General features: G+C 54.1%; 1 protein-coding gene across 1 annotated transcript; it reads left to right on the forward strand.

Moving 5' to 3' along the window:
- Positions 1–1,039: 1,039 nt before the first annotated feature.
- Positions 1,040–18,211, forward strand: CA9 (carbonic anhydrase 9; the record flags this gene model as incomplete). The annotated part of the gene is given in 11 exon segments (XM_080362959.1): positions 1,040–1,166; positions 8,569–8,598; positions 9,842–10,012; positions 12,423–12,565; positions 14,307–14,399; positions 14,666–14,732; positions 15,083–15,240; positions 15,383–15,524; positions 17,865–17,900; positions 17,903–18,017; positions 18,148–18,211. Coding segments are annotated over 11 exon segments (1,146 nt in total).
- Positions 18,212–18,793: the final 582 nt, after the last annotated feature.

The raw sequence follows: 18,793 nt of genomic DNA on the forward strand, positions 1-18,793 counted from the left end.
TCCCACTTCCTTGAAAACTGACCTGCCATCGTACCTTCCATTGCTTGTCTGCTTAACCATAGAGACCGGCATCTTCTAGCACAAGATGGACTAAGGAGATTTGGTGCAGGACTTTGTTCAAAGCTTTTTGGGATCCAGTTATTCTATATACATAAACTGAGCTGCACCCACATGCTTCCCAACACCTCTGAGAAGCAGCAGAAAGGCAAGACTTCTGCCCAGAGTAGAGGTGTGTCATCCTCTAGCCTCAGCAGGAAGAAATGCTTTTCTTAACTGTACGTCACTAAGAAGAGGGGACACTCACCACAGACGGTCCTTCACCCATTGCTGAGGAAAGGGGACACCAACAGCTGAGAGGTCCCTCACCCAACACTGAGGAGTAGTGGTGACATCCTCCTCTGAGGGATCCTTCCCCCATTTCTGAAGAAAGGGGACATCCCATCACTGAGGGGGTGGACACCCACTGCTGAGGGGTCCCTCACCCAACACTGAGAAGACAGGACTCCCACCAGTGAGGGATCCTTCACCCATTACTGAGGAGAGGGGACAGCCATTGCTGAGGGGTCCCTCATCCAACGCTGAGGGGACACTCAAGGTCCCTCACCCACTACTGAGAAGAGGGGACACTCATGGTTGAGAGTCCCTCACGCACCAGTGAGGAGAGCAAACACCCACCACTAAGGGGTCCCTCACCTATCCCTGAGGAGAGAGAACACCCATCGCTGAAAGGCCCGAGGAGCCAACGGGGTCCCCTGTATCCCACACAGGGACCTCACGCATGTGCCAGCGGGAGGCTGGCACGGGCTACGGGCCGCTCCCGAGGCTGTGGCGGGTTCGAGTCCCGCGTCGGACGGCTCACCTGGCCGGGCCGGGCCGGGCTGTGCGGCGGCAGACTTTGCCTCCCGCCTCTATAAAAGGTAACGGAGGCGTGAGTCAGAGCCACCGCCTCCTCCCCGCCCGCTCTCACGTACGCGCGGCCGGGCGGGCAGGCAGGCACGGAGCCGCTGCCGGCCGTCCCGCACCCGCGCACTTGCCGAAGATGAGCCGCGCCGTGCTGCGGGTCTCCCTCCTGCTCCTGGCCGCCCTGGGCCGCGCCGGCGCCGGTAGCGAGCAGGACCAGGACCAGGAGCACGGCGACGAGGACTCCCCGCACCCCCGGCAGAAAGGTGAGCAGGGGGTCCCCCGTGCGTGGAACGCCCCCGATGCATGGGGCACCCAGCTGCTGGGTTTGGCATGCCTTGTGCACGGGGCACCGTGATGCACGGTACAACCAGGTGCTGGGTTTGGGGTCCCTGGTGCCTTGGCACCCCGATGCAGGATGTACCCCAACTCTGAGTTTGGGGTCCCTGTTAGCACAGGGATCCTCGCTTAACTGTTTTGGGATCCTGGATGCATGGGGCACTCTGATGCATGGGGTGCTGAATTTGGGATGCCTAATGTTTTGGGGAGTCCCCAATGCTGGGGAGCTTTCTCTTTTCTTGGCTTGGGGGGGCTACTGTGTCTCCTGCTGCACCCCTGTTAGGGGCCCAGGTGTTCCCAAGTGTGGGGTGCCCCTGTGGGGCTGTGCTGCTCCCAGCATCGCCAAGCTGCAGGCGCTGCCCCCCGCCCCCTCTCCCCAGCACTTCCCTGCCTTTGTCCTTGCTCCCGCCAACTCCTGTGCAGCCCGACCCCTGCCCACGGGCTGGGGGCCCCTGCTTTGTGTGCAGCCCTTTTCCCCCAACTAAGTCACTTTTGAGGGGCTCACGGCTGCTGGTGTTGGGGTAGGCAGGGCTGTGCAACAAGCAGTGCCTTACTAGGACCCCACGGAGGGTCCAGCCATGGACCCCAGCGTGGCAGGACGGCGGCCCATCCCCTTTGTCCTGCAGCGTGGTCTCTCCACAGCAGGGTCCCCTGTGCTTGCCCTGCATCCACGTTGTCCCTTTGCAGTCTGGCAAGGATGGGGTCCAGCCCTGCTGTGGGCATCTGCCCCATGACTGACGATGGGAAATAGGGGACACGCCTGAACTCAGGGCTGGGTGGTATTGTGTGCCCCCCATCCCAAGAACTGTCTTACCGGTAGTGAGTGGGCTTTCAGATTTTTGGCTCACTGTTTTGGGGGAAAAGTCCTGGGTCTTTGCTCTTGGTGACTTTTCTGACAGGGGACTGTGGTGCAGCCAGCGCTCAGCAGGGATTTTTGGGGCAGTGTCATGCATTTTCTCGCGTGTGGCTGGGTGCTGCACTGGGATGTTCATGCCCCTGGCTACACTCTTCTGTCTGAGCTTTTCCCACAGATTTGTTTCTTGGGCTCAGCTTAACAGTGTGTCCTTGGTTTTGCCTCTGGTAAGAAGTTGTCCTGACCTGTGCCAGGACAGCTGCCCTGTGGTATGGACCAGCAATTGTTTGGTGCCAGGAGCTGCTTTTGTTATTGCAATGAATCACATTTTTTACCAGAGCTGCTCTTGCTGGGCTGAGCACTGGACAGAGATGAGGACACACATGGTCCTTGCCACAGAGATGAAGTAACCCAGGCCACAGGGTGGGATGGTGTCAGGCATTCAGCGTACTGGTATGGTGTGCTGGCAGCAAGCAGCTGGGCACAGCTTGGGGTTTGGGATGAGTGGGTGGGGAGATTTGGATGGAGATGGGAAAAGGAGGTGAGAGGTGGCATGGAGGTAGGTAGAGAGCAGCCAGCCTGACCCATGCTGCATGAGGATTGGAGGCTGAAGATGTAGCTGGAGTCCCATAAGGGAGCAGGTTTCAGCTGGGACTCAACAAGCCTCTTGCCAGGTGCTGGATGCTGCGTGTCTCAGCACCACTGCTGGGCAATGTGCTGGCTCCCTTTTCATCAAGGCTTGTGCCTGATGTAAGGCTGGTGGTTCCCCAGGCCTGGGGACTTGGCACAAGCTGGAGGATTGTCACTGAGGCTTTGTTACGGGGTTGTTCTCTGAGAAGCCTCTGGTTTGCCCAGAGACCAGAGTGCTGTATTATGGGTGTCTTTGGGAAACAGTAACTCCCCTTCCCACTGCAGCCTGTTTCGTCTCTCCTTCTTATTCAGATATGTCCTGCTCTCTAAGTCCTCTTCTTGTTCATTCCCCAATGCCCTTTCCCTCCAGTTGAGCCCATTTTTTTTCTTAATACCCCTTATTCATCTCATTCCCCAGCTTCAAGCACTGATCTGTCCCCTGGGATTTCCCCATTTTTATCCCTTCTGCTGTGATGCCCTTTCTCTGCAGCACTCTGCAATTATTTCCTCTTACCCTGGCACTTGCCAGAGCAGTTGGGTTCAGAGGGAGCAGGAATGTGCCCTGGAGTAAAGCCTGCCCTATGCCTTCCTCCACCCAAACCCTTGCCCCTTTCAGGGGGGAACTGGCCTGAGCAGTCTTCCCCCAGGAGCACAAAGAACAATCCATGTGGTGACCTGTGCTACCAGTTACAGATTAAAGACTGATCCCAAAAGCTTGCAGTGGGTCAGATTTTACAAACACAAAGGGGCTTTAATGCAGCTGGGCTGGGGGGGAAACAGTGCCCGCATAGGCAGGGCACGGGGTGGTGTCCTGGGCTGAAAAGACGTGGGTGCTGCACAGGATTTGTGTCTGGATGGAGAAACCAGGTCTGTGCTGGCAGAGGTACGGCTAGAATGGCACATTCCTCCTGTAGAGAGGTTCCTCGTGGGGCTTGGCAGAACCATTCTGGGGTCGTGTGCCCCACTTCCCAGACCCCCTGCCTGTGCCACGCTTGCCAAAGACTGGCCTAGAGAGCTCACTGTGGGCAGTGTGAGCACAGTGGCACAGCATGGACACTGTGGTCAGGTTACTGATTTCAGGGGACATGGTGCTCATGTGTGTTTTGTAGGCTAGGACCAGGCTATTGTGGCTGGTCCCTGCTTTGGGATCTGCACTCTGTGAATCTTTGCATAACCTGGTACCTGCTGGTTCACTGAGCATCAGGATTAAGACCTGGCTTCCTCCCTTCCCTGGGCCATGAGCTCCACTGGTTTCCCCACAGCCTGGGGCTGATCTGCAGGCAGGAGCTTCTCCCTCAAGGCCACAGTGAGGTGGTCCTGCCCTGGCATGCCCTGAAAATGCGCCACGTCCCAGAGGGCTTTGACCCAGGCGTGGCCCAGGGCTGGGTCCCAGTGGGGAAAGAAGGGTCTGGCAGGATCCCAGTGCTCCCTGTGGCCGAGCACAGGGCATCGTGTGCCCAGCTGGTAAGAGAGCAGGCTAGAAGCGAGCCCACTGCCCTGCCTGCCCCACACAAGCCATTGAACTCATTGCTGGAGTTCAAGGCAAGCAGGCAGCACTGATGGCCATGTTGCTGCCAGGCAGCATCCATGCTGTTAATGGCACACGTGTTGTTGGGTGCCTTGCAGCAGCTTCAGGCTGTGTAGCCTCTAAAATGTGAAAAGCTAAGGATGGAGGGGGCAGACATACAGGGCCCTCTCTGGTCTCTCTCATTGCTTGGCTTTGCTGAGCGGTGCCTCTTCCTCTGCGCAAATGATCCTAAGTCCCTCGGGTTCACGGTCCATCCTGGTGTGCCTGTGGTGAGGTCTCCTGGGAGCAGCCTCCTGCAATGGTGCTTTTCCGATGTGGGATTAGCAGCGGCGCATGGCTGTGCTGCCAAAAGCTGCTCCTACCCTTCCTCGCAGGCTGTGGGACATGCCGAGCAGCACGCTGCTAATGGCAGTGTCTGCCTGAACTCGGCAGGAAAGTGTTGTTGGATGGTGTTGGATGTCAAGGAGGGAAGGGAGCGGGAGCTTGCAGCAGCGGCAGTAACCCAAAATGGGAGGGCCAAGAGGGAGTGAGCAACTGGGAGAAAGCACAAAGGAGGGAGCAAGTGAAAGGGGGAAACTGCTGGATTGAAGTCTGCTGGGGGAACGGGGGTGGTGCTTAGTGCTCAGCTGGACCGGAGGGGCTCTGTAGGGCTGAGCACAGAGGCTTCCATGCCTGTAAGGACGGGCAGCTCCTGTTGGTACCCTACTGTGTTTCCCTGCAGGGACTCCAGCACGGAGTCTTCTTCTTGCATGTTATCTCCCTGTGTGCTCATTGCAGCAGCAAGGTTGTTTCCCCCCACATTCTTTTGGAGTGCTTTGCAGTCCCTGCTGGGGCTCTGGGTGCTCAGAGTTAGGGCAGGGCATAACAAGAACTGCAGCACCCACTGCTGAGGTGCAGCCACGTCTGTTGTGGTGAGTGGCAGCGGTTCAGCAGAAAGGAGACCTGGCACCATGCAGCTTTTGGAAGAAGACATGCTCTGGTGGGGAGCATGGGAGGTGAGCTGAAATTATGCAAATCAACATTTTGGCAGGGCAGTGGGTTAATGTTCATGGCAAAGGGCTGCGAGATTGCAAATGCCCCCATGTGGAAGGGACCGGAGTATTGCAGGGCTCCTCTGAGCCACTCTGAGGCCAGGGCAGATGCCGAGACCCAGATCCAGTGCCTGGGCTGGGCTCACCTTGGTGCTCATTTGCAGCTCATGGTGAGCTTGCAGCCCATCCCTGCACAGCTGGGCTTGTGAGATGCCTCCCCGAGTGGGTGGCCTGGCTGTGCCGTGGCTGCGCCCAGATCCATGGGATAGGGAAATACAGTCAGGCAGTACGTGGATAAGTGCTTGTGTGTCCTCTTGGCTCAGATACCAAAAGACACACAGGGAATGTGTTGGGATGGATCAGACTGATTCTTGGATGTGGCTGATGCCTTCAGGGTGTTCAAAGCTGCTGAACTTATCTGGCAGGAGGCTGCAAGGAGGGTCCAGAGCTGTGGGAACAGACAGGTGTGTGGGGCACATGGGAGTCTGGGGTGAGTGGCACGGTAATGACACAGCAGGGCAAGTGCCAGCATGGTGCTATTTCTCAATCTACAATAGGATGTTTGGGTTGCTTTCTGTCGAGGCAGAGTCCCTGGAGGTGAGCAGAAAGCAGGGTGCCAGCACAGGCCATGCTGGTTGAGGCATGCGAAGCGAACTGAAGCACTATGTGCCAACCTTGCGCTGCTATCCCTTAGCTGTGGCGGGACTACCCCAATGCGAGTACCCCTCACAGGGCATCCCCATGCAGATAGGTAGCTTCGCACTGCAGGAAGGGAATCCTGCCTTGGAAGCAGCAAACATGGTTCTCACATGCAAGCCATGACCACCTCATGCAGATGGTAGAGTCAGGTGGGACAGGACAATAGAGACAGGGTAAGGGAAGATATATGGTGTTTCCAGAGAAGGGTGGGTGTACTGTTGATTTTGGTGCATAATCAGCGTCCAGGGAGCAGGTAACCTTTGTGTCAGCAAGGTTGGCAGGATGAATCTCAGCTTGCTGCAGCAGAGCTGGGTGCATCCCAGGGTAGTGGCATGAAGGCAGGCATGGAGAGGGCACTGCAGCCTGTCCTGGGGCACAAGTTTTTTGGCTTGCCTAACTCTCTGCTTCTTCATATGCCTTCAGGAGTACCCCATGCCTAGGCAAGTGACTCCTGAGCATCAGAATCACTGCAGAGATGAGTCACTGGTGATGCTGGAGGGAGCCTTGTGGGCTGTCCCTATCTCTGTGACTCTCGGTGCCCCTAAGCACCTTCCAGCCCTTCCCAGCCCAGTTTTGCTGTGACCATCCACTCACCAAGGCAGCAGCTGCACCAAAGGTCCCCAGCAGCACCCATGCTTGGATCCTCACTGAGAAAAGGGCAGGATCCTGCTGGGCTTGGGGTCTTGCATAGGACATCTGGGCCTGGGAAATCGTGCCTTTTCCTTTCTCACCCCTGAGCTGGAATCTGCTCCTATTAATAGCAAGTGTCTGCTGATAGCTGTTAGCAGCAGGGATGGAGACCAGAGCAGTGCCTGCTGAGCCCCTCCTGTGTCCCGGTCAGCCTGGCAGGTGTTTCCCCATGCCAGGGGACAGAGATGGTCTCAGGGATGGACTACACCTGCTAAATGCTCCTCCATGTCCTTGCACCTGGGGGAGCTAATGGAAGTGAGCACAGATGCTGCTCCTCGCTGCTGGGTGCATGCAGCACCTTCAACCCAAGCCTGTTGCACCCCATCACCCTCTGCTCCTGCCCTTGTGGGCTGGGATGTGTCAACAGCCTGTCTGTACTGACAAGCACACTGGAAAGGACAAGTCAGAGGAAGAACCCACTAATTACCTGTTGTACCAGTCAGGGCAGGAGAATAATCCTTGTGGGCCATGGCTCTCTGCTTGGGGCAAATCCAGGCCCTGCATCCCTTTGCCTGGAGCTGGCTGCATGCAGAAGAGCTGGTGATAGACAAGGTGTTTGGTTGGGGGCATCTGAGAACAGGCTCTGGAGCAGCCATAAATCCAGCTCCAGTGGTGTGCCAGGAGCATGGGCTTTGCTGGCAGCTCTGGAGGAGAGCGATGGTGTGAGGGCTGGTGTGTGGAGCACTGCCTTACCCTCAGGACCTGCCCCAGGAGGGCTTTGCTCCCTCTAGGTCTGCAGACTGAGGACCCAGCCATGGGAGGCTCAGGGCATGCCAAGATGTCCCACACCATGGTGCACCCTGCCCTGTCATGGGAACATGTGTGCCCCACAGGTGACATGGGGCATGCAGAGGTCCTGGCATGGGCTCTACCATCCTCTCTCCCGCTTTTCCTAGGGAAAGGGTTTGTGTGTGGCAGGACTCTTATGCAGCTCTGCATGGGAATTTGGGTGGTCAGGTGAGCTGGGGCAGGGGGCTGCCAGCATGGGAGTGGGGGTGTGTGTTTGATCACAGTATCACAGTATGTTTGGGATTGGAAGGGACCTCAAAAGATCATCCAGTCCAATCCCCCTGCTGGAGCAGGAACGCCTAGGTGAGGTTGCACAGGAACATGTCCAGGTGGGTCTTGAATGTCTCCAGAGAAGGAGACTCCACAACCCCCCTGGGCAGCCTGTTCCAGTGCTCTGTCACCCTTACTGAGAAGAAGTTTTTTCTCAAATTTAAGTGGAAAAATCTGGCACACTTTCCTGTGGCAGTCTGCTCCCATGGTAGGGACACTTGCTGCTGAGGAAGATGAGGTTATGGAGCTCATTTGCTTCTTCTGCTGTGAGTGCTGGGACTGAGGAAGGCATTTGTGCAGTGCAGCTTGCTGCTCGAAATCTTCGTGATGTGAAAGCTGCTCTTCCCCACATTCCCTCCAGCATTTTGGCATTGCAGGAGTGCCATCAGGACAGCTGCTTCCCTGGCTGCTCTTGCTTCCAGAGCCTGATCAGGGAAGCTGCAGACCTGGCTCCTTAAGTACTTTATCTTGGGACTGAGGAAGGTTTTGGCTATGCCAGAGTAACTGCAAGAGCGCTGGTATAGCTGATCAGTGACGGAAGCCAATATCTCTGATTTTTCCATTATAAAGATAATGACGAAATGTCAGGCTCTGGGGTTTTCTCTCTGAATGATGCATGCAGGAGACCTGGCCCTGCTCAGAGGGGGCATTGCCATCTGGGAACATCCCCTTCACCAGGGCAGGGGGAGGAGTGGGAAAGCAAAGGCAGGGAGAAAGACTGAAGGCAGTGGGAAGCCCAGAGACCTGCTGCTGGGGCTGTGAGCGCTGCCTGGCAGAGGTGTGTTTGCTGACAACCTTTCCCTTCCATTCACGTAATTTTTTTTTTCTCTTTTTTCAAGGTCCTGGCCACAGTCACTGGAGCTATGAAGGTAAATACTCTGCACTTACTCCTGCTTTTTTTTCTACCACCCAGCAGAGCCTGGGCCGGAGCCAGCAGTGGTTAATGATTACAGGGCTCCTGTGCGCACTCCTCAGCTCACCCTTCCCTCCTGCCTGACCCTGATGCTCCAGCAGTGCCCAGACTGGGGCATGGATGGGCTGAATAGCTGGGGGTGGTTCTGATTTGAGTAGGAAACAGCGGCTTTGCTGAGGGTTCCCCCAACCCGTGGGTGTAGGGGGATGCCCTGGGGGCAGGGCCCCTCCCTGAGTTGGAGCTCCCCTTATCCTGTGCCAAGCAAGGGAAACAGGCTGGTCTCTCCAGGCTCAACTTGCAGCCCATCTGGAACTTTGATCTGCCCAGGGATTAGCTTGTGTTCTCATCCCTGTGCTCTGTCACCTTCCCTCCCATCCTGCCTTGCCCTGCCCTCCCATCATGGCTTGGGGGGCTTCTCCATAGCACTCATGAAGGGCATTGCTGCAGTGATAGCACCAACATATCCCTTCCTGCTGCTGTGGCAGGCCGAGCCCCAGCACCACCACTCTGTTCAGGACCAGGGGCTGTTTTGGACCTGCTAATGCCCAGGTCCATCTTTACAGGGCTCCTGTGAGGGGCTGAGCTGGGGACAAGCCTTGGTTTGCATGGAAGCAGTGCAAGTGGAGGTTTCTGGGGCATCAGCCATGCTTATCCCAGCAATGGCCTTGGGGAGAGGTGGCAGTTTAAGCCACGACCCCAGCCATGTGAGGTGGCCCATTGCAGGGCTGTACCGGTGCAGTTTAACAGTCGGGAACCCGTCAGACCTGTGGCTGTGGTCTCCTGTGATCCCAGCAGCACTGCTGTACCTCACTTGCGCAGCACGGGCAAAGTGGTGGGTCGATACCTGCCAGAGGCCAGGCTGTGCAAGGCAGCAAGCACTTGATGAGCTGCAGAGCAGCAGCTTCTTGGCTTGCCAAGTCCACTTGTAAATGATCTTCTCGCACTCTTCCCAAACACCCCAAAAATAGACTTTCCTGGCAGCTAACCACGCTCCAAGACCTTTCCTGATACAGCCGCATGTGGTCACATGGTGGCACAGAGCTGCTCCCAAGCTAACATGATGGAAACTAACCCTGCCTGCATGGTTTATTCCCTGGCCAGTGTCCATCCCCTTCCCCACCATCCACCAAACCTCCTTTCTGGAGGGGTCCTAGCCCAGGTGGTCTCACTGGCACTCCGTCCCTTCCTCCTTGTACCAGACAAAGATCACTGGGGCATGGACTACGCGAACTGTGATGGTACTGCACAGTCACCCATCAACATTGACACGTCCAAGACCATCTTCAGCCCCCAGCTGCGGCCAATCCAGCTCTCTGGCTACAGCCTGCCCGCCAACGAGAAGCTCAGGCTGAGGAACAATGGGCACACAGGTGGGTGCAAAGGCACAGGCAGAGCCCAATCTGCCTCTCCCAGCAGGACCAGTCTCTGATGCCCTTCCCCTGGGCTCTGGAAAGGGGATTCTCCTGCAGGTTGCAGTTGTGTTGCCTTCAAGACCAAAAGGGAAGCATTGAGCTGTTGAGCCTTTACAGGTTTTTGTGGCTGGAGGGGAGAAACCAGGAGATGGATAAATGCCTACACACTTACTGCCTTTGGTAGCTGGCTCCAGGAATTTATTATAATCCATGTGTCCCTGGTATTTCTGATGCAGGTTTGCAGCCACTGGTTTCTCTCCTGCATTTCACTTTCAAAGAACTAGTCAGACTCTGATGTGACTTAGCCTTTAAGGTACCTACCTTTCAAGTCTTTCAGGACAAAGCAGTGGTCAGCTTCTTTAAGTCTGTGTTTTGGGACGCTACCAGATGTTTCCCAGAAAATAAGACCTACCCCAAAAATAAGCCATAGCATGATTTTTCAGGATTTTTGAGGATGCTCAAAATACAATCCCTACTCAAAAAATAAGCGCTAGTTACAGTTCATTTTTTAAAAAGTCAATTTAAATAGTGTCCATGCAGCTAATGTGTAAAAAGAGTAATACGTTTTGGAGCAAAAATTAATCTAAGACCCTGTCTTATTTTGGGGGAAACAGGGTATCTCAAGAACTTAAGAAAATTTTATAGGTCTTTGGTTTCCCTTCTCCAATTTTATAATATTTTTAGAAAGTCTGGACACAACTTACTATTTTAGTATTAGCCTCACCATGCCAGATATGGAGGAAAAACCCGTTTTCTTCCTGGTCAACACCCCACAGCTGGGGATGGTGAGTCCTGGTTGTTACCAGCTTTTTCTGGGAGCAAGCCAAGTGTTTTGTGCATGCTGGTGTCTGGCAGTCCCTGAGTTAAGAAAAGGTGGCGTAGAAAGGGACTTTAAAACTTGTTGACGGTGTGATAAGGCACCTCTTTGCCCTGGTAGCTAATGAGATGGAGCTGACCTATGTATACAGCAAACTCAACAGGTCAGACTTGCTGTGCATGGTCAGAACAACCGCGCAGTGCATGTACAGAGCTTTATATTATGGCCTCCTGCCCTAGCATGCCTGTAGAGTTAAACTAGTTGAGCTCAGTAGTTGCTATTTTGGACACCCTGGCATCTGGTGTTGCTTGGTGTTCAGAAAAGCAGTCAGAGCATTTTCATTTGGGGGGGTGGTAGGTCCTCACATGCATATAAGATGACTCTTTTTTTTTTTTTGTTCTGGCAACTACAAGTCTGCTTTATGAAAAGCCATAAATAAATAAAAAGTTGCAAGTCCAGTAAGATACTTGTACGGTTACTCCCTTTTGTAGTATAAAGTGTATACACTGTATAAGCATTTGCAAGGTCCTGAAAATTACTCAGGTTAGCTAGCAGAAGATATAGATATCAAGATATACAAAAGAAATGTAAAAGCAGATAAATTCACAGGGAGGGAGCGGTCTCCCACTTCCCATGTTTGAGTTTTGTATCTCTGAACCCAGTGTCAGGGAACATGGGAGAGGACAAATGACTCATTACAGCCCTGTTACGTGGTTAATCCTCAGTATGTACACTAGCTCCCTGATGTGGCGAAGGGACATTTCACCTACAGAGAAGGAGGAAGGAAAAGAGGTGATTTTAAAAATTAAAAAAAGGTACTTAGAAGGCTAGGATGGCATTTCTCAGGGTCCGGGGTTGCTGCTGTTATTTTTGCCATGTGTCTAGGTAACTCAGCTCTTAGATTTGCCACGCTGCTGCATGAGTCCAAGCTAGGTAGCTAAACTACATTAAAGTAAAAGGAAAAGCCAAGTATGGGTTTACTGTGCCCAAAGAGGCAAAATTTTAACTCTAAGTGCTTTCAAAAGGTTTAATGCTTCCATGCCACCAGCTCCAGTGCTGTCAGACACTTACAGGCTGCTTTACTTGAAAGGTCCCAGCTCACCAAGTGCTGCAGCTCATTCCGTCCAGCTGCCCTGCTCTTGTAGCTATTCACCACTCTGCCAATCTTTCTCCATGAACTTTGTCCACAGCCTCTTTATATTACTCTCACTTACTGAAGAAATTGTTGGATAACATTTAGCTCAGAGCTGGCCCCTGGGAGCCTCTGCAGATGGGGTCTTCACTTTCCAGCCTTTCCATAGCAGCTATTTTTGAAGCTGACTTATCTGCTGGATGTCCTATTACCTGAAATTGAAGTTGAACCCTGCTGCGTTGGCATAGCTCTGGGCATCGACCCACCCATAGTGCCACTAAAGATGGAAAGCAAGTTTGTAGTGGCCCATTTCCACAAGCCTGGGGTGACTCATTCCCCTGAGACACCTCATCTGTGTACATGTGTGATGAACTGGGCTTTGTGTTCTACTGACTGACCTCTTCCTTCTGCCCCTGCAGTTGTCCTGGACCTGCCTGAGTCCCTGGCCATCACCGGGGGCTATGCCCAGCAGTATCGAGCCGTGCAGCTGCACCTGCACTGGGGGTCCCTATCAGGACCTGGCTCGGAGCACACGGTCAATGGGCACCGCTTTGCTGCAGAGGTAAGGAGAACCTCGTCATGATGGATGCATCCTCTCTTCTCCCAGTGCTGGGCAGGGAAGGTGCTGGAGTGCTGTCTTGCTCCTAACTCCTGGCCTTGGTTGTCACTGGATGAATGCTGGCCATGATCCCCATTCCCCAAGCAGCTCTGCAGCAGCAGATTTCACTGTAGGAGCCTATGCTTCAGTGCTGAGCACCTAAAACAAGAGCCAGGCTCATGCCACAGCCTGCAGTGCAGAGGTGAGGAGGAGACCACCCTCCAGGATGCTCTGTCCATAGGTGGATCTTATTTATGCTTGTAAATATCTCAAGGGTGGGTGTCAAGAGAATGGGAGCAGGCTCTTTTCAGTGGTGCCCAATGACAGGATGAGGGGCAATGGACACAAACTGAAACACAGGAGGTTCCATCTGAACATGAGGAGAAAATTCTTTACTCTGAGGGTGCCAGAGCCCTGGAACAGGCTGCCCAGAGAGGCTGTGGAGTCTCCTTCTCTGGAGACATTCAGAACCTGCCTGGACACCTTCCTGTGTGATCTGCTGTGGTGAGCCTGAACGAGATGATCTCCAGAGGTCCCTTCCAGCCCCAACTATTCTGTGGACTGGGGCTGGCCAGGTGCAAGTGGTGCAGCCTGACCTCGCGTTGCAGGCCAGTCCTGGGCTGATGGAGCAGGATTCATGGCAGTGTCTGGGTTGAGGGAGCCAGCTCCCTGGGTGGCTCTGAGCAGCCTGCTTTGGGAGCTGCAGGGACTGTTTACTCTGTACACACCGTCCTCTGGCTCTGCCAGCTCCCATCTGGTTTTATCTCTCCTTCTCTAGCTGCTGTCCTCAAAGCGAGCCCAGCTCTGCAGTGCAAACCCCTGGTATCTGGGGCAGAGTGGTGGTGTGCTGAGCCTGACCAGCGAAGTTCCTATGGGCACACCTTCATGCTTCCTACTATGCTTTCTCAGTCCCATCAGCATGGAACACATGTTCATGTTGAACATGAGCCAGAAGTGTGCCCAGGTGGCCAAAAAGGCCAAGAGCATCCTGGCTTGTATCAGGAATAGTGTGGCCAGCAGGACCAGGGCAGTGATTGTTCCTCTGTACTCAGCACTGGTGACGCTGCACCCCGAATCCTGTGTTCAATGTTGGGTCCCTCACTACAAGAAAGACATTGAGGTGCTGGAGAGAGTTCAGAGAAGGGCAATGAAGCTGGTGAAGGGTCTGGAGCACAAGTCTGATGAGGAGCAGCTGATGGAACTGGGGCTGTTCAGCCTGGAGAAAAGGAGGCTGAGGGGAGACCTTCTTACTGTCTGCAAATACCTGGAAGGGGGTTGTAGTATGAAGGGTGTTTGTCTCTTCTCCCAGTAACAAATGACAGGATGAGAGGAAATTGTCTCAAGTTGTACCAAGGGAGGTTCAGATTGGATATTAGGTAAAAAGTGTCTTCACAGAAAGGGTTGTCAGGCATTAGAACAGGCTGTCTATGGTAGTGCTTGAGTAATCATCCCTGGAGGTGTTTAAAATACATATAGATGAGGTTCTTAGGGATATGCTTAGGTGCCAGTGTTAACTTATGGTTGAACTCAATGATCTTGAGGGTCTCTTTCAGTCAAAATGATTCCATGATTCCTCTCCTTGGAGGGGTGCTCAGCACTGCTGCATGTCTCTTCCAGCCCTTGCTCCAGCAGGCTGGAGCCCCATGGGGGTGAGTACCTCCTGGAGGTGCCTTTCTTGCACCAAGGTTGCATATTTTCCTTCCAGATCCATGTTGTCCACTACAACACCAAGTATGCCAACTTTCAGGAGGCAATGCAACAGCCAGATGGCCTGGCTGTACTGGGAGCCTTCCTGGAGGTAAGTGCCATGGCTCAGCCCTGAGCGAAAAGGGGCAGGAGCAGGGGGCGGGGGGAGGGGTTTGGGGTGAGCAGAGCTGAGCAAAGTTTTTGGGGACAGGCAAAGGCACAAGTGCTCCTGGGGAGAAGGGGAGGGAGAAGGCAGGGCAGCCCCAAAGGGAGGAAGGTGTTACTGGGACAGGGGGCCCTCACAGGGAGTGATTCCTCTCTGCTGGTCAGTCTGTTCAGCCCTGTGCTCGTCATTACTGTGCAGTCTCTGTGTTGCAGGTTGGGCCAACGGAGAACCCATACTATCAGGAAATACTTGAGCATCTGTACAAAATCCAAAGAGAAGGTAAGGTCCTCTCCCACCTAGTACTTGTCTCAGAGGTCACAGCCCAGCAGAGAAACCTGCTGCATGGCAGAAGGAGGCTGCAGTAGGCATTTGCCATATGTATGAGAGTAGGGGAGCAGTGCATGGCTTGCACAGAAAAGAGCTCTCTAAGCTGCCTTCTGCTTGCACATGCTTTGCCCTTTCTGCAGATCAAACCCACTGCTCTGTCTCCAGCTCAGCAGCAGCAGCAGTGTGGACCCTGGCACATGCAGTGCCAGGCTGCCCGTGATCTCCATGGCAGTCCTTTCTATTGCCCTCCAAGGTGTTGCCCAGTCTCACACCTGTGGTGTTTTGGTTTTTTTTTCTGCCAGGTGAGGAAGTCTTGGTGCCTGGATTTAACATTGCAGGTCTGCTGCCTGCCAACCTGAAACTCTACTTCCACTACAATGGCTCTCTGACCACCCCTCCCTGCTACCAGTCAGTGAAGTGGACGGTTTTCAACCAGACCATGATGATCTCTCATGCCCAGGTCTGTCAAGGCAATGAGTTCTGTGTTCTGTCTTGCCCAGCCTCTCACTGCAAGCCTGCACCATCCATGCTGGTGCCCTGGAGCTCATCTGGCTCCCAAACATGGGATGCATCCCACTCTGCTCACACCATTCTCCTTCCAGATGTCAATGCTGGTGACAAGCCTGAGACACGATGACAGCGAACCTCTGCAGAACAATTACCGGCTGGCCCAGGACCTGTATGGGCGACGAGTGCTGGCGAGTTTCCAGACCACCCTCCCTTCAACAAAGCACCTGCCTTCTGGTAAGGCACTTGTGAGCGCATTCGGGCTGCACCCAGCTGTGGGGATGCAGGGATGGGACAAAGAGCAGGAGTCAAGGCTTCATGTCTCTTCTGGAAATGCAGCGATTGCATGGGTTAGCCCTGCCCAGCAACGCTGGTCTTGGGGTCCTGCTCTCCACCATTTCTGTACTTGCCTTGCCTTACATGGGGAATATTAGTTTCTAGGAACTATTTTATTCTTGGTCTTGCAGAGGTAACAGTAGTGGGACTAGGGAATATATGTTCAAAGGCAAACAGCCAGGTCGTAGCACTCCAAATAACCTCTCCATCCCCAAACATAATAGCTAAAATTGGTAGGAGCTGCAGTGAGCACCCCACTGACAAACCCCCTCCCCAAGGCTGTGCTCTGCCAGTGGGGCTGTGCTGCCATTGTGGCTGGGTGCGTGGTCCCCTGCCCAGCACATCCCTACCTGCCCGTCCTCAGTTTGTCCTAGAAAACTTTCCTTGCATTGGTGGCTTCCAGCGATGAGTAGAAATTCCTGTTAATTCTCAGGTGTGACTATCGCTCTGCATCATGGAATTCTTGCCTGTTGCTGCTCTCTGAAATCACTGGGGTTTTTCTGTCCAACATCCTGTTTCTTTTCTATTTTGATGGCATGCCTTATACCTTGTGTCAAGGTGACTAACAGAGACAGCACATGGGCTTGGTCCCAGGCCCTTGGGCAATGCCTTGGTAACTACACACCACGGTGCAAGGCACTTCCCTTCACCATTCCCACCTGCAACCAGTTTGTTAGCAGCTGCAAGCTTTTAATCACCGTGGTCTTCAACCTGGCTAGCACTTTCCCATGAGGCACCGCATCAAATGCTTTGCTGAAGTCAGGAGAGATAAAATCTACCACATTTTCTTTGTCTAGAATATCACTTATCAAAGAAGGATATCGGGTTAGGCTGGCATGCTCTATCTTTGGTAAACCTGTTAGATACTTTATCATATTTTCCATTTACCTCTAAGCTTTTCTTTTACCACTTTCTTGCAGAAGCTGTTCCAAAGCCTCCAGTTGCCGAGGCTGGGGTGAGGGGGAGTTATCCAGCTCACCTTTTGATTTTCTCTATTTGCCATTTCTGTTCAACAACCCCCACTCTAACAAAGCCATGAAGCCCTTGTTCCTGGAGAGCCAGGATCACGTCCCAGGACTCCCGGATGTGGTTACTGGTCCCCTGAATTGTGTGCCTGGGCTTGTTGGGGTTTTCTCCCCACCTTGACGCTGATAAGGGCGTATTTAGCCCTGGGGCAGCTGAGATGGAGTGTTGTGGGGTCACCTCTTGCTTTGCTTGCAGCTGCACCTCTTGTTCCCACACTTGTTGATCTTTCCCGAGTCGCCCCCAGGTGAGGAGGGCCATTCCTGACCCCGGCTGCTGGTTGAAGGCGGCAACTTCCCCGCACCAGCCATGCAGCTGGATATGGTCTGCAGATAGTGCCACTCCGTGAGCAATAACTGAACCGTGTACAGATGATAATGCAGCTGTTTAAAAGCAATGCTGTCACACCTGGTAAATATTTGCCTGGTACAGCCCCTTCCCAGCATATAGGGCTGCCAAGCCATCCCTATGCAAGGTGCCCTGCCAGCAATGGCCTCCTGAGGAGCTGCTCACCATCTCCCTGTGGGCAGCTGTCCCCACCATCACTGCCTGCTGGGCTCACCCCATGCCCCTCTCCGGGGTCTCCTGCAGGGTTTGGTGCAGTCGTGGGGTGCTGCAGTGCTTGGCACCTTGCCTGCCTGTTTCCCCAGTGGTGGCAGCAGTGCTGAGGGAGTTTCTGACTGGGCTCTGTTTTAGGGATCCTTTTATAAAATTATGTTTTTACCCCTTCCCTCGATGCTTATGGCAGGGTGTCAGGGCTGGTCTTCCTGCAGCAAGATGTTGTGAGCTGCTGGGGATCAAGCAGGCAGGTCTCCTGTGCCTGCTGATGTGGATTCTTGTGGGCAGCCCTGCTGTGGCTTGAAGCCCTGTATGTTGGACACTTCCCAAACACCTCGGGCAACCTCTTGACTGTGCTGTCTCTCTTCCAGGCAGTGACGACTCTGCAGCAGCAGGTAGGTGAGGGGCTGGCCTGGGGGAGGGCAAGGTGGCTGGGTGGGTGTTCCTCCCTGGGAAGGAGGGTCCCAACAGCTGTGTGCTGAGCTGGGGGCTGGTAGCCATAGGGGTCTGCAGTGCTGCCTTAGCATCCCTGCAGCCAGCTCTCATCCTCTCCTCTTTGTCTTTGTTGCAGGACACTCTTCATTTCACCCAGGTAAGCATGCTCAGGCAAGGCTGCTGCCTTCATGCCCCCTCTGTCTTTGGGCTATGGGCCTGCTCCAGCCTTGCCCAATAGCCATGGGGACAATCTCCAGTGTAACATGCCTGTGCTTGGCTTGCAGGGGATGTGCTGGCTGTACTCTTCGGGGTGCTCTTTGCTGCCACGGCTCTGGCCTTCCTGCTGTACATCTACAAGCACCGCAGCCAGAACGCACGGTGAGCGATGTGGGAGTAATACAGGTCTGGGGCTTAAGAATGAGAGTTAAGGGGGGTCTTTTGGTCAGCAAGATGGGTTAGTGGGTTCCCCTGCCTGCTCTAACACTCTGCCCTCTTCCTCCCTGACCAGGCTCGACTCGCCAACCAAATCCAAGGTCATCTACACAGCAGCTGCCACTGAGAACACTGCCTAAGACTCATGCCTCTGTGGTGGTCCCAGCCTCAACGACTCAGCCTGTCACCCCCTCTCCCCTCACTCCCACCCTGAGCCGAGGCACAGCCAGCAGCTCCAGCATCCCTCAACTGCATGGGCTGCCCACATGGACTGTTTGCCTGGGGCAGCATCTGGCCTCAGCAGGTATTTTTGTTATAAAAAAAGGCTAAAAATGTATTTAAAAAAAAATAAAATAAAATAAAGTTTTTTTAAAAAAAGTAAAAGCAAAAGCCTTCCATGGTGCCAGCCCTCTCTGCCATCCATGTACAAAGCTGTAGGGCAGGAAAGGGCACCAGTGGAGCTGGACCCACAGTGGAGCGGGGTGCACAGGGACCCCTACCCAACTCATAGATACAGCATTGGCCTCCATGTGTTGGGCAGAGCTCCAGAGCAAGCAGCACAGGGCTCCTCGCACAGCCCAGCCCTGCCCTCCATCGCCATGGGACTCCTTCCTCCTCTTATTTGTGCAAAGTGTTGGAAAAACATAAGCTGTGGCTTGGCAGAGCTTGAGAAAGGCAGAACTAAAGGTGGCAAAGCCATTGCTGCCTCGCTGGATGCCCCC

The sequence above is a fragment of the Nesoenas mayeri genome (genome assembly GCF_963082525.1).
Source record: "Nesoenas mayeri genome assembly, chromosome: Z".
NCBI lineage: Eukaryota > Metazoa > Chordata > Aves > Columbiformes > Columbidae > Nesoenas > Nesoenas mayeri.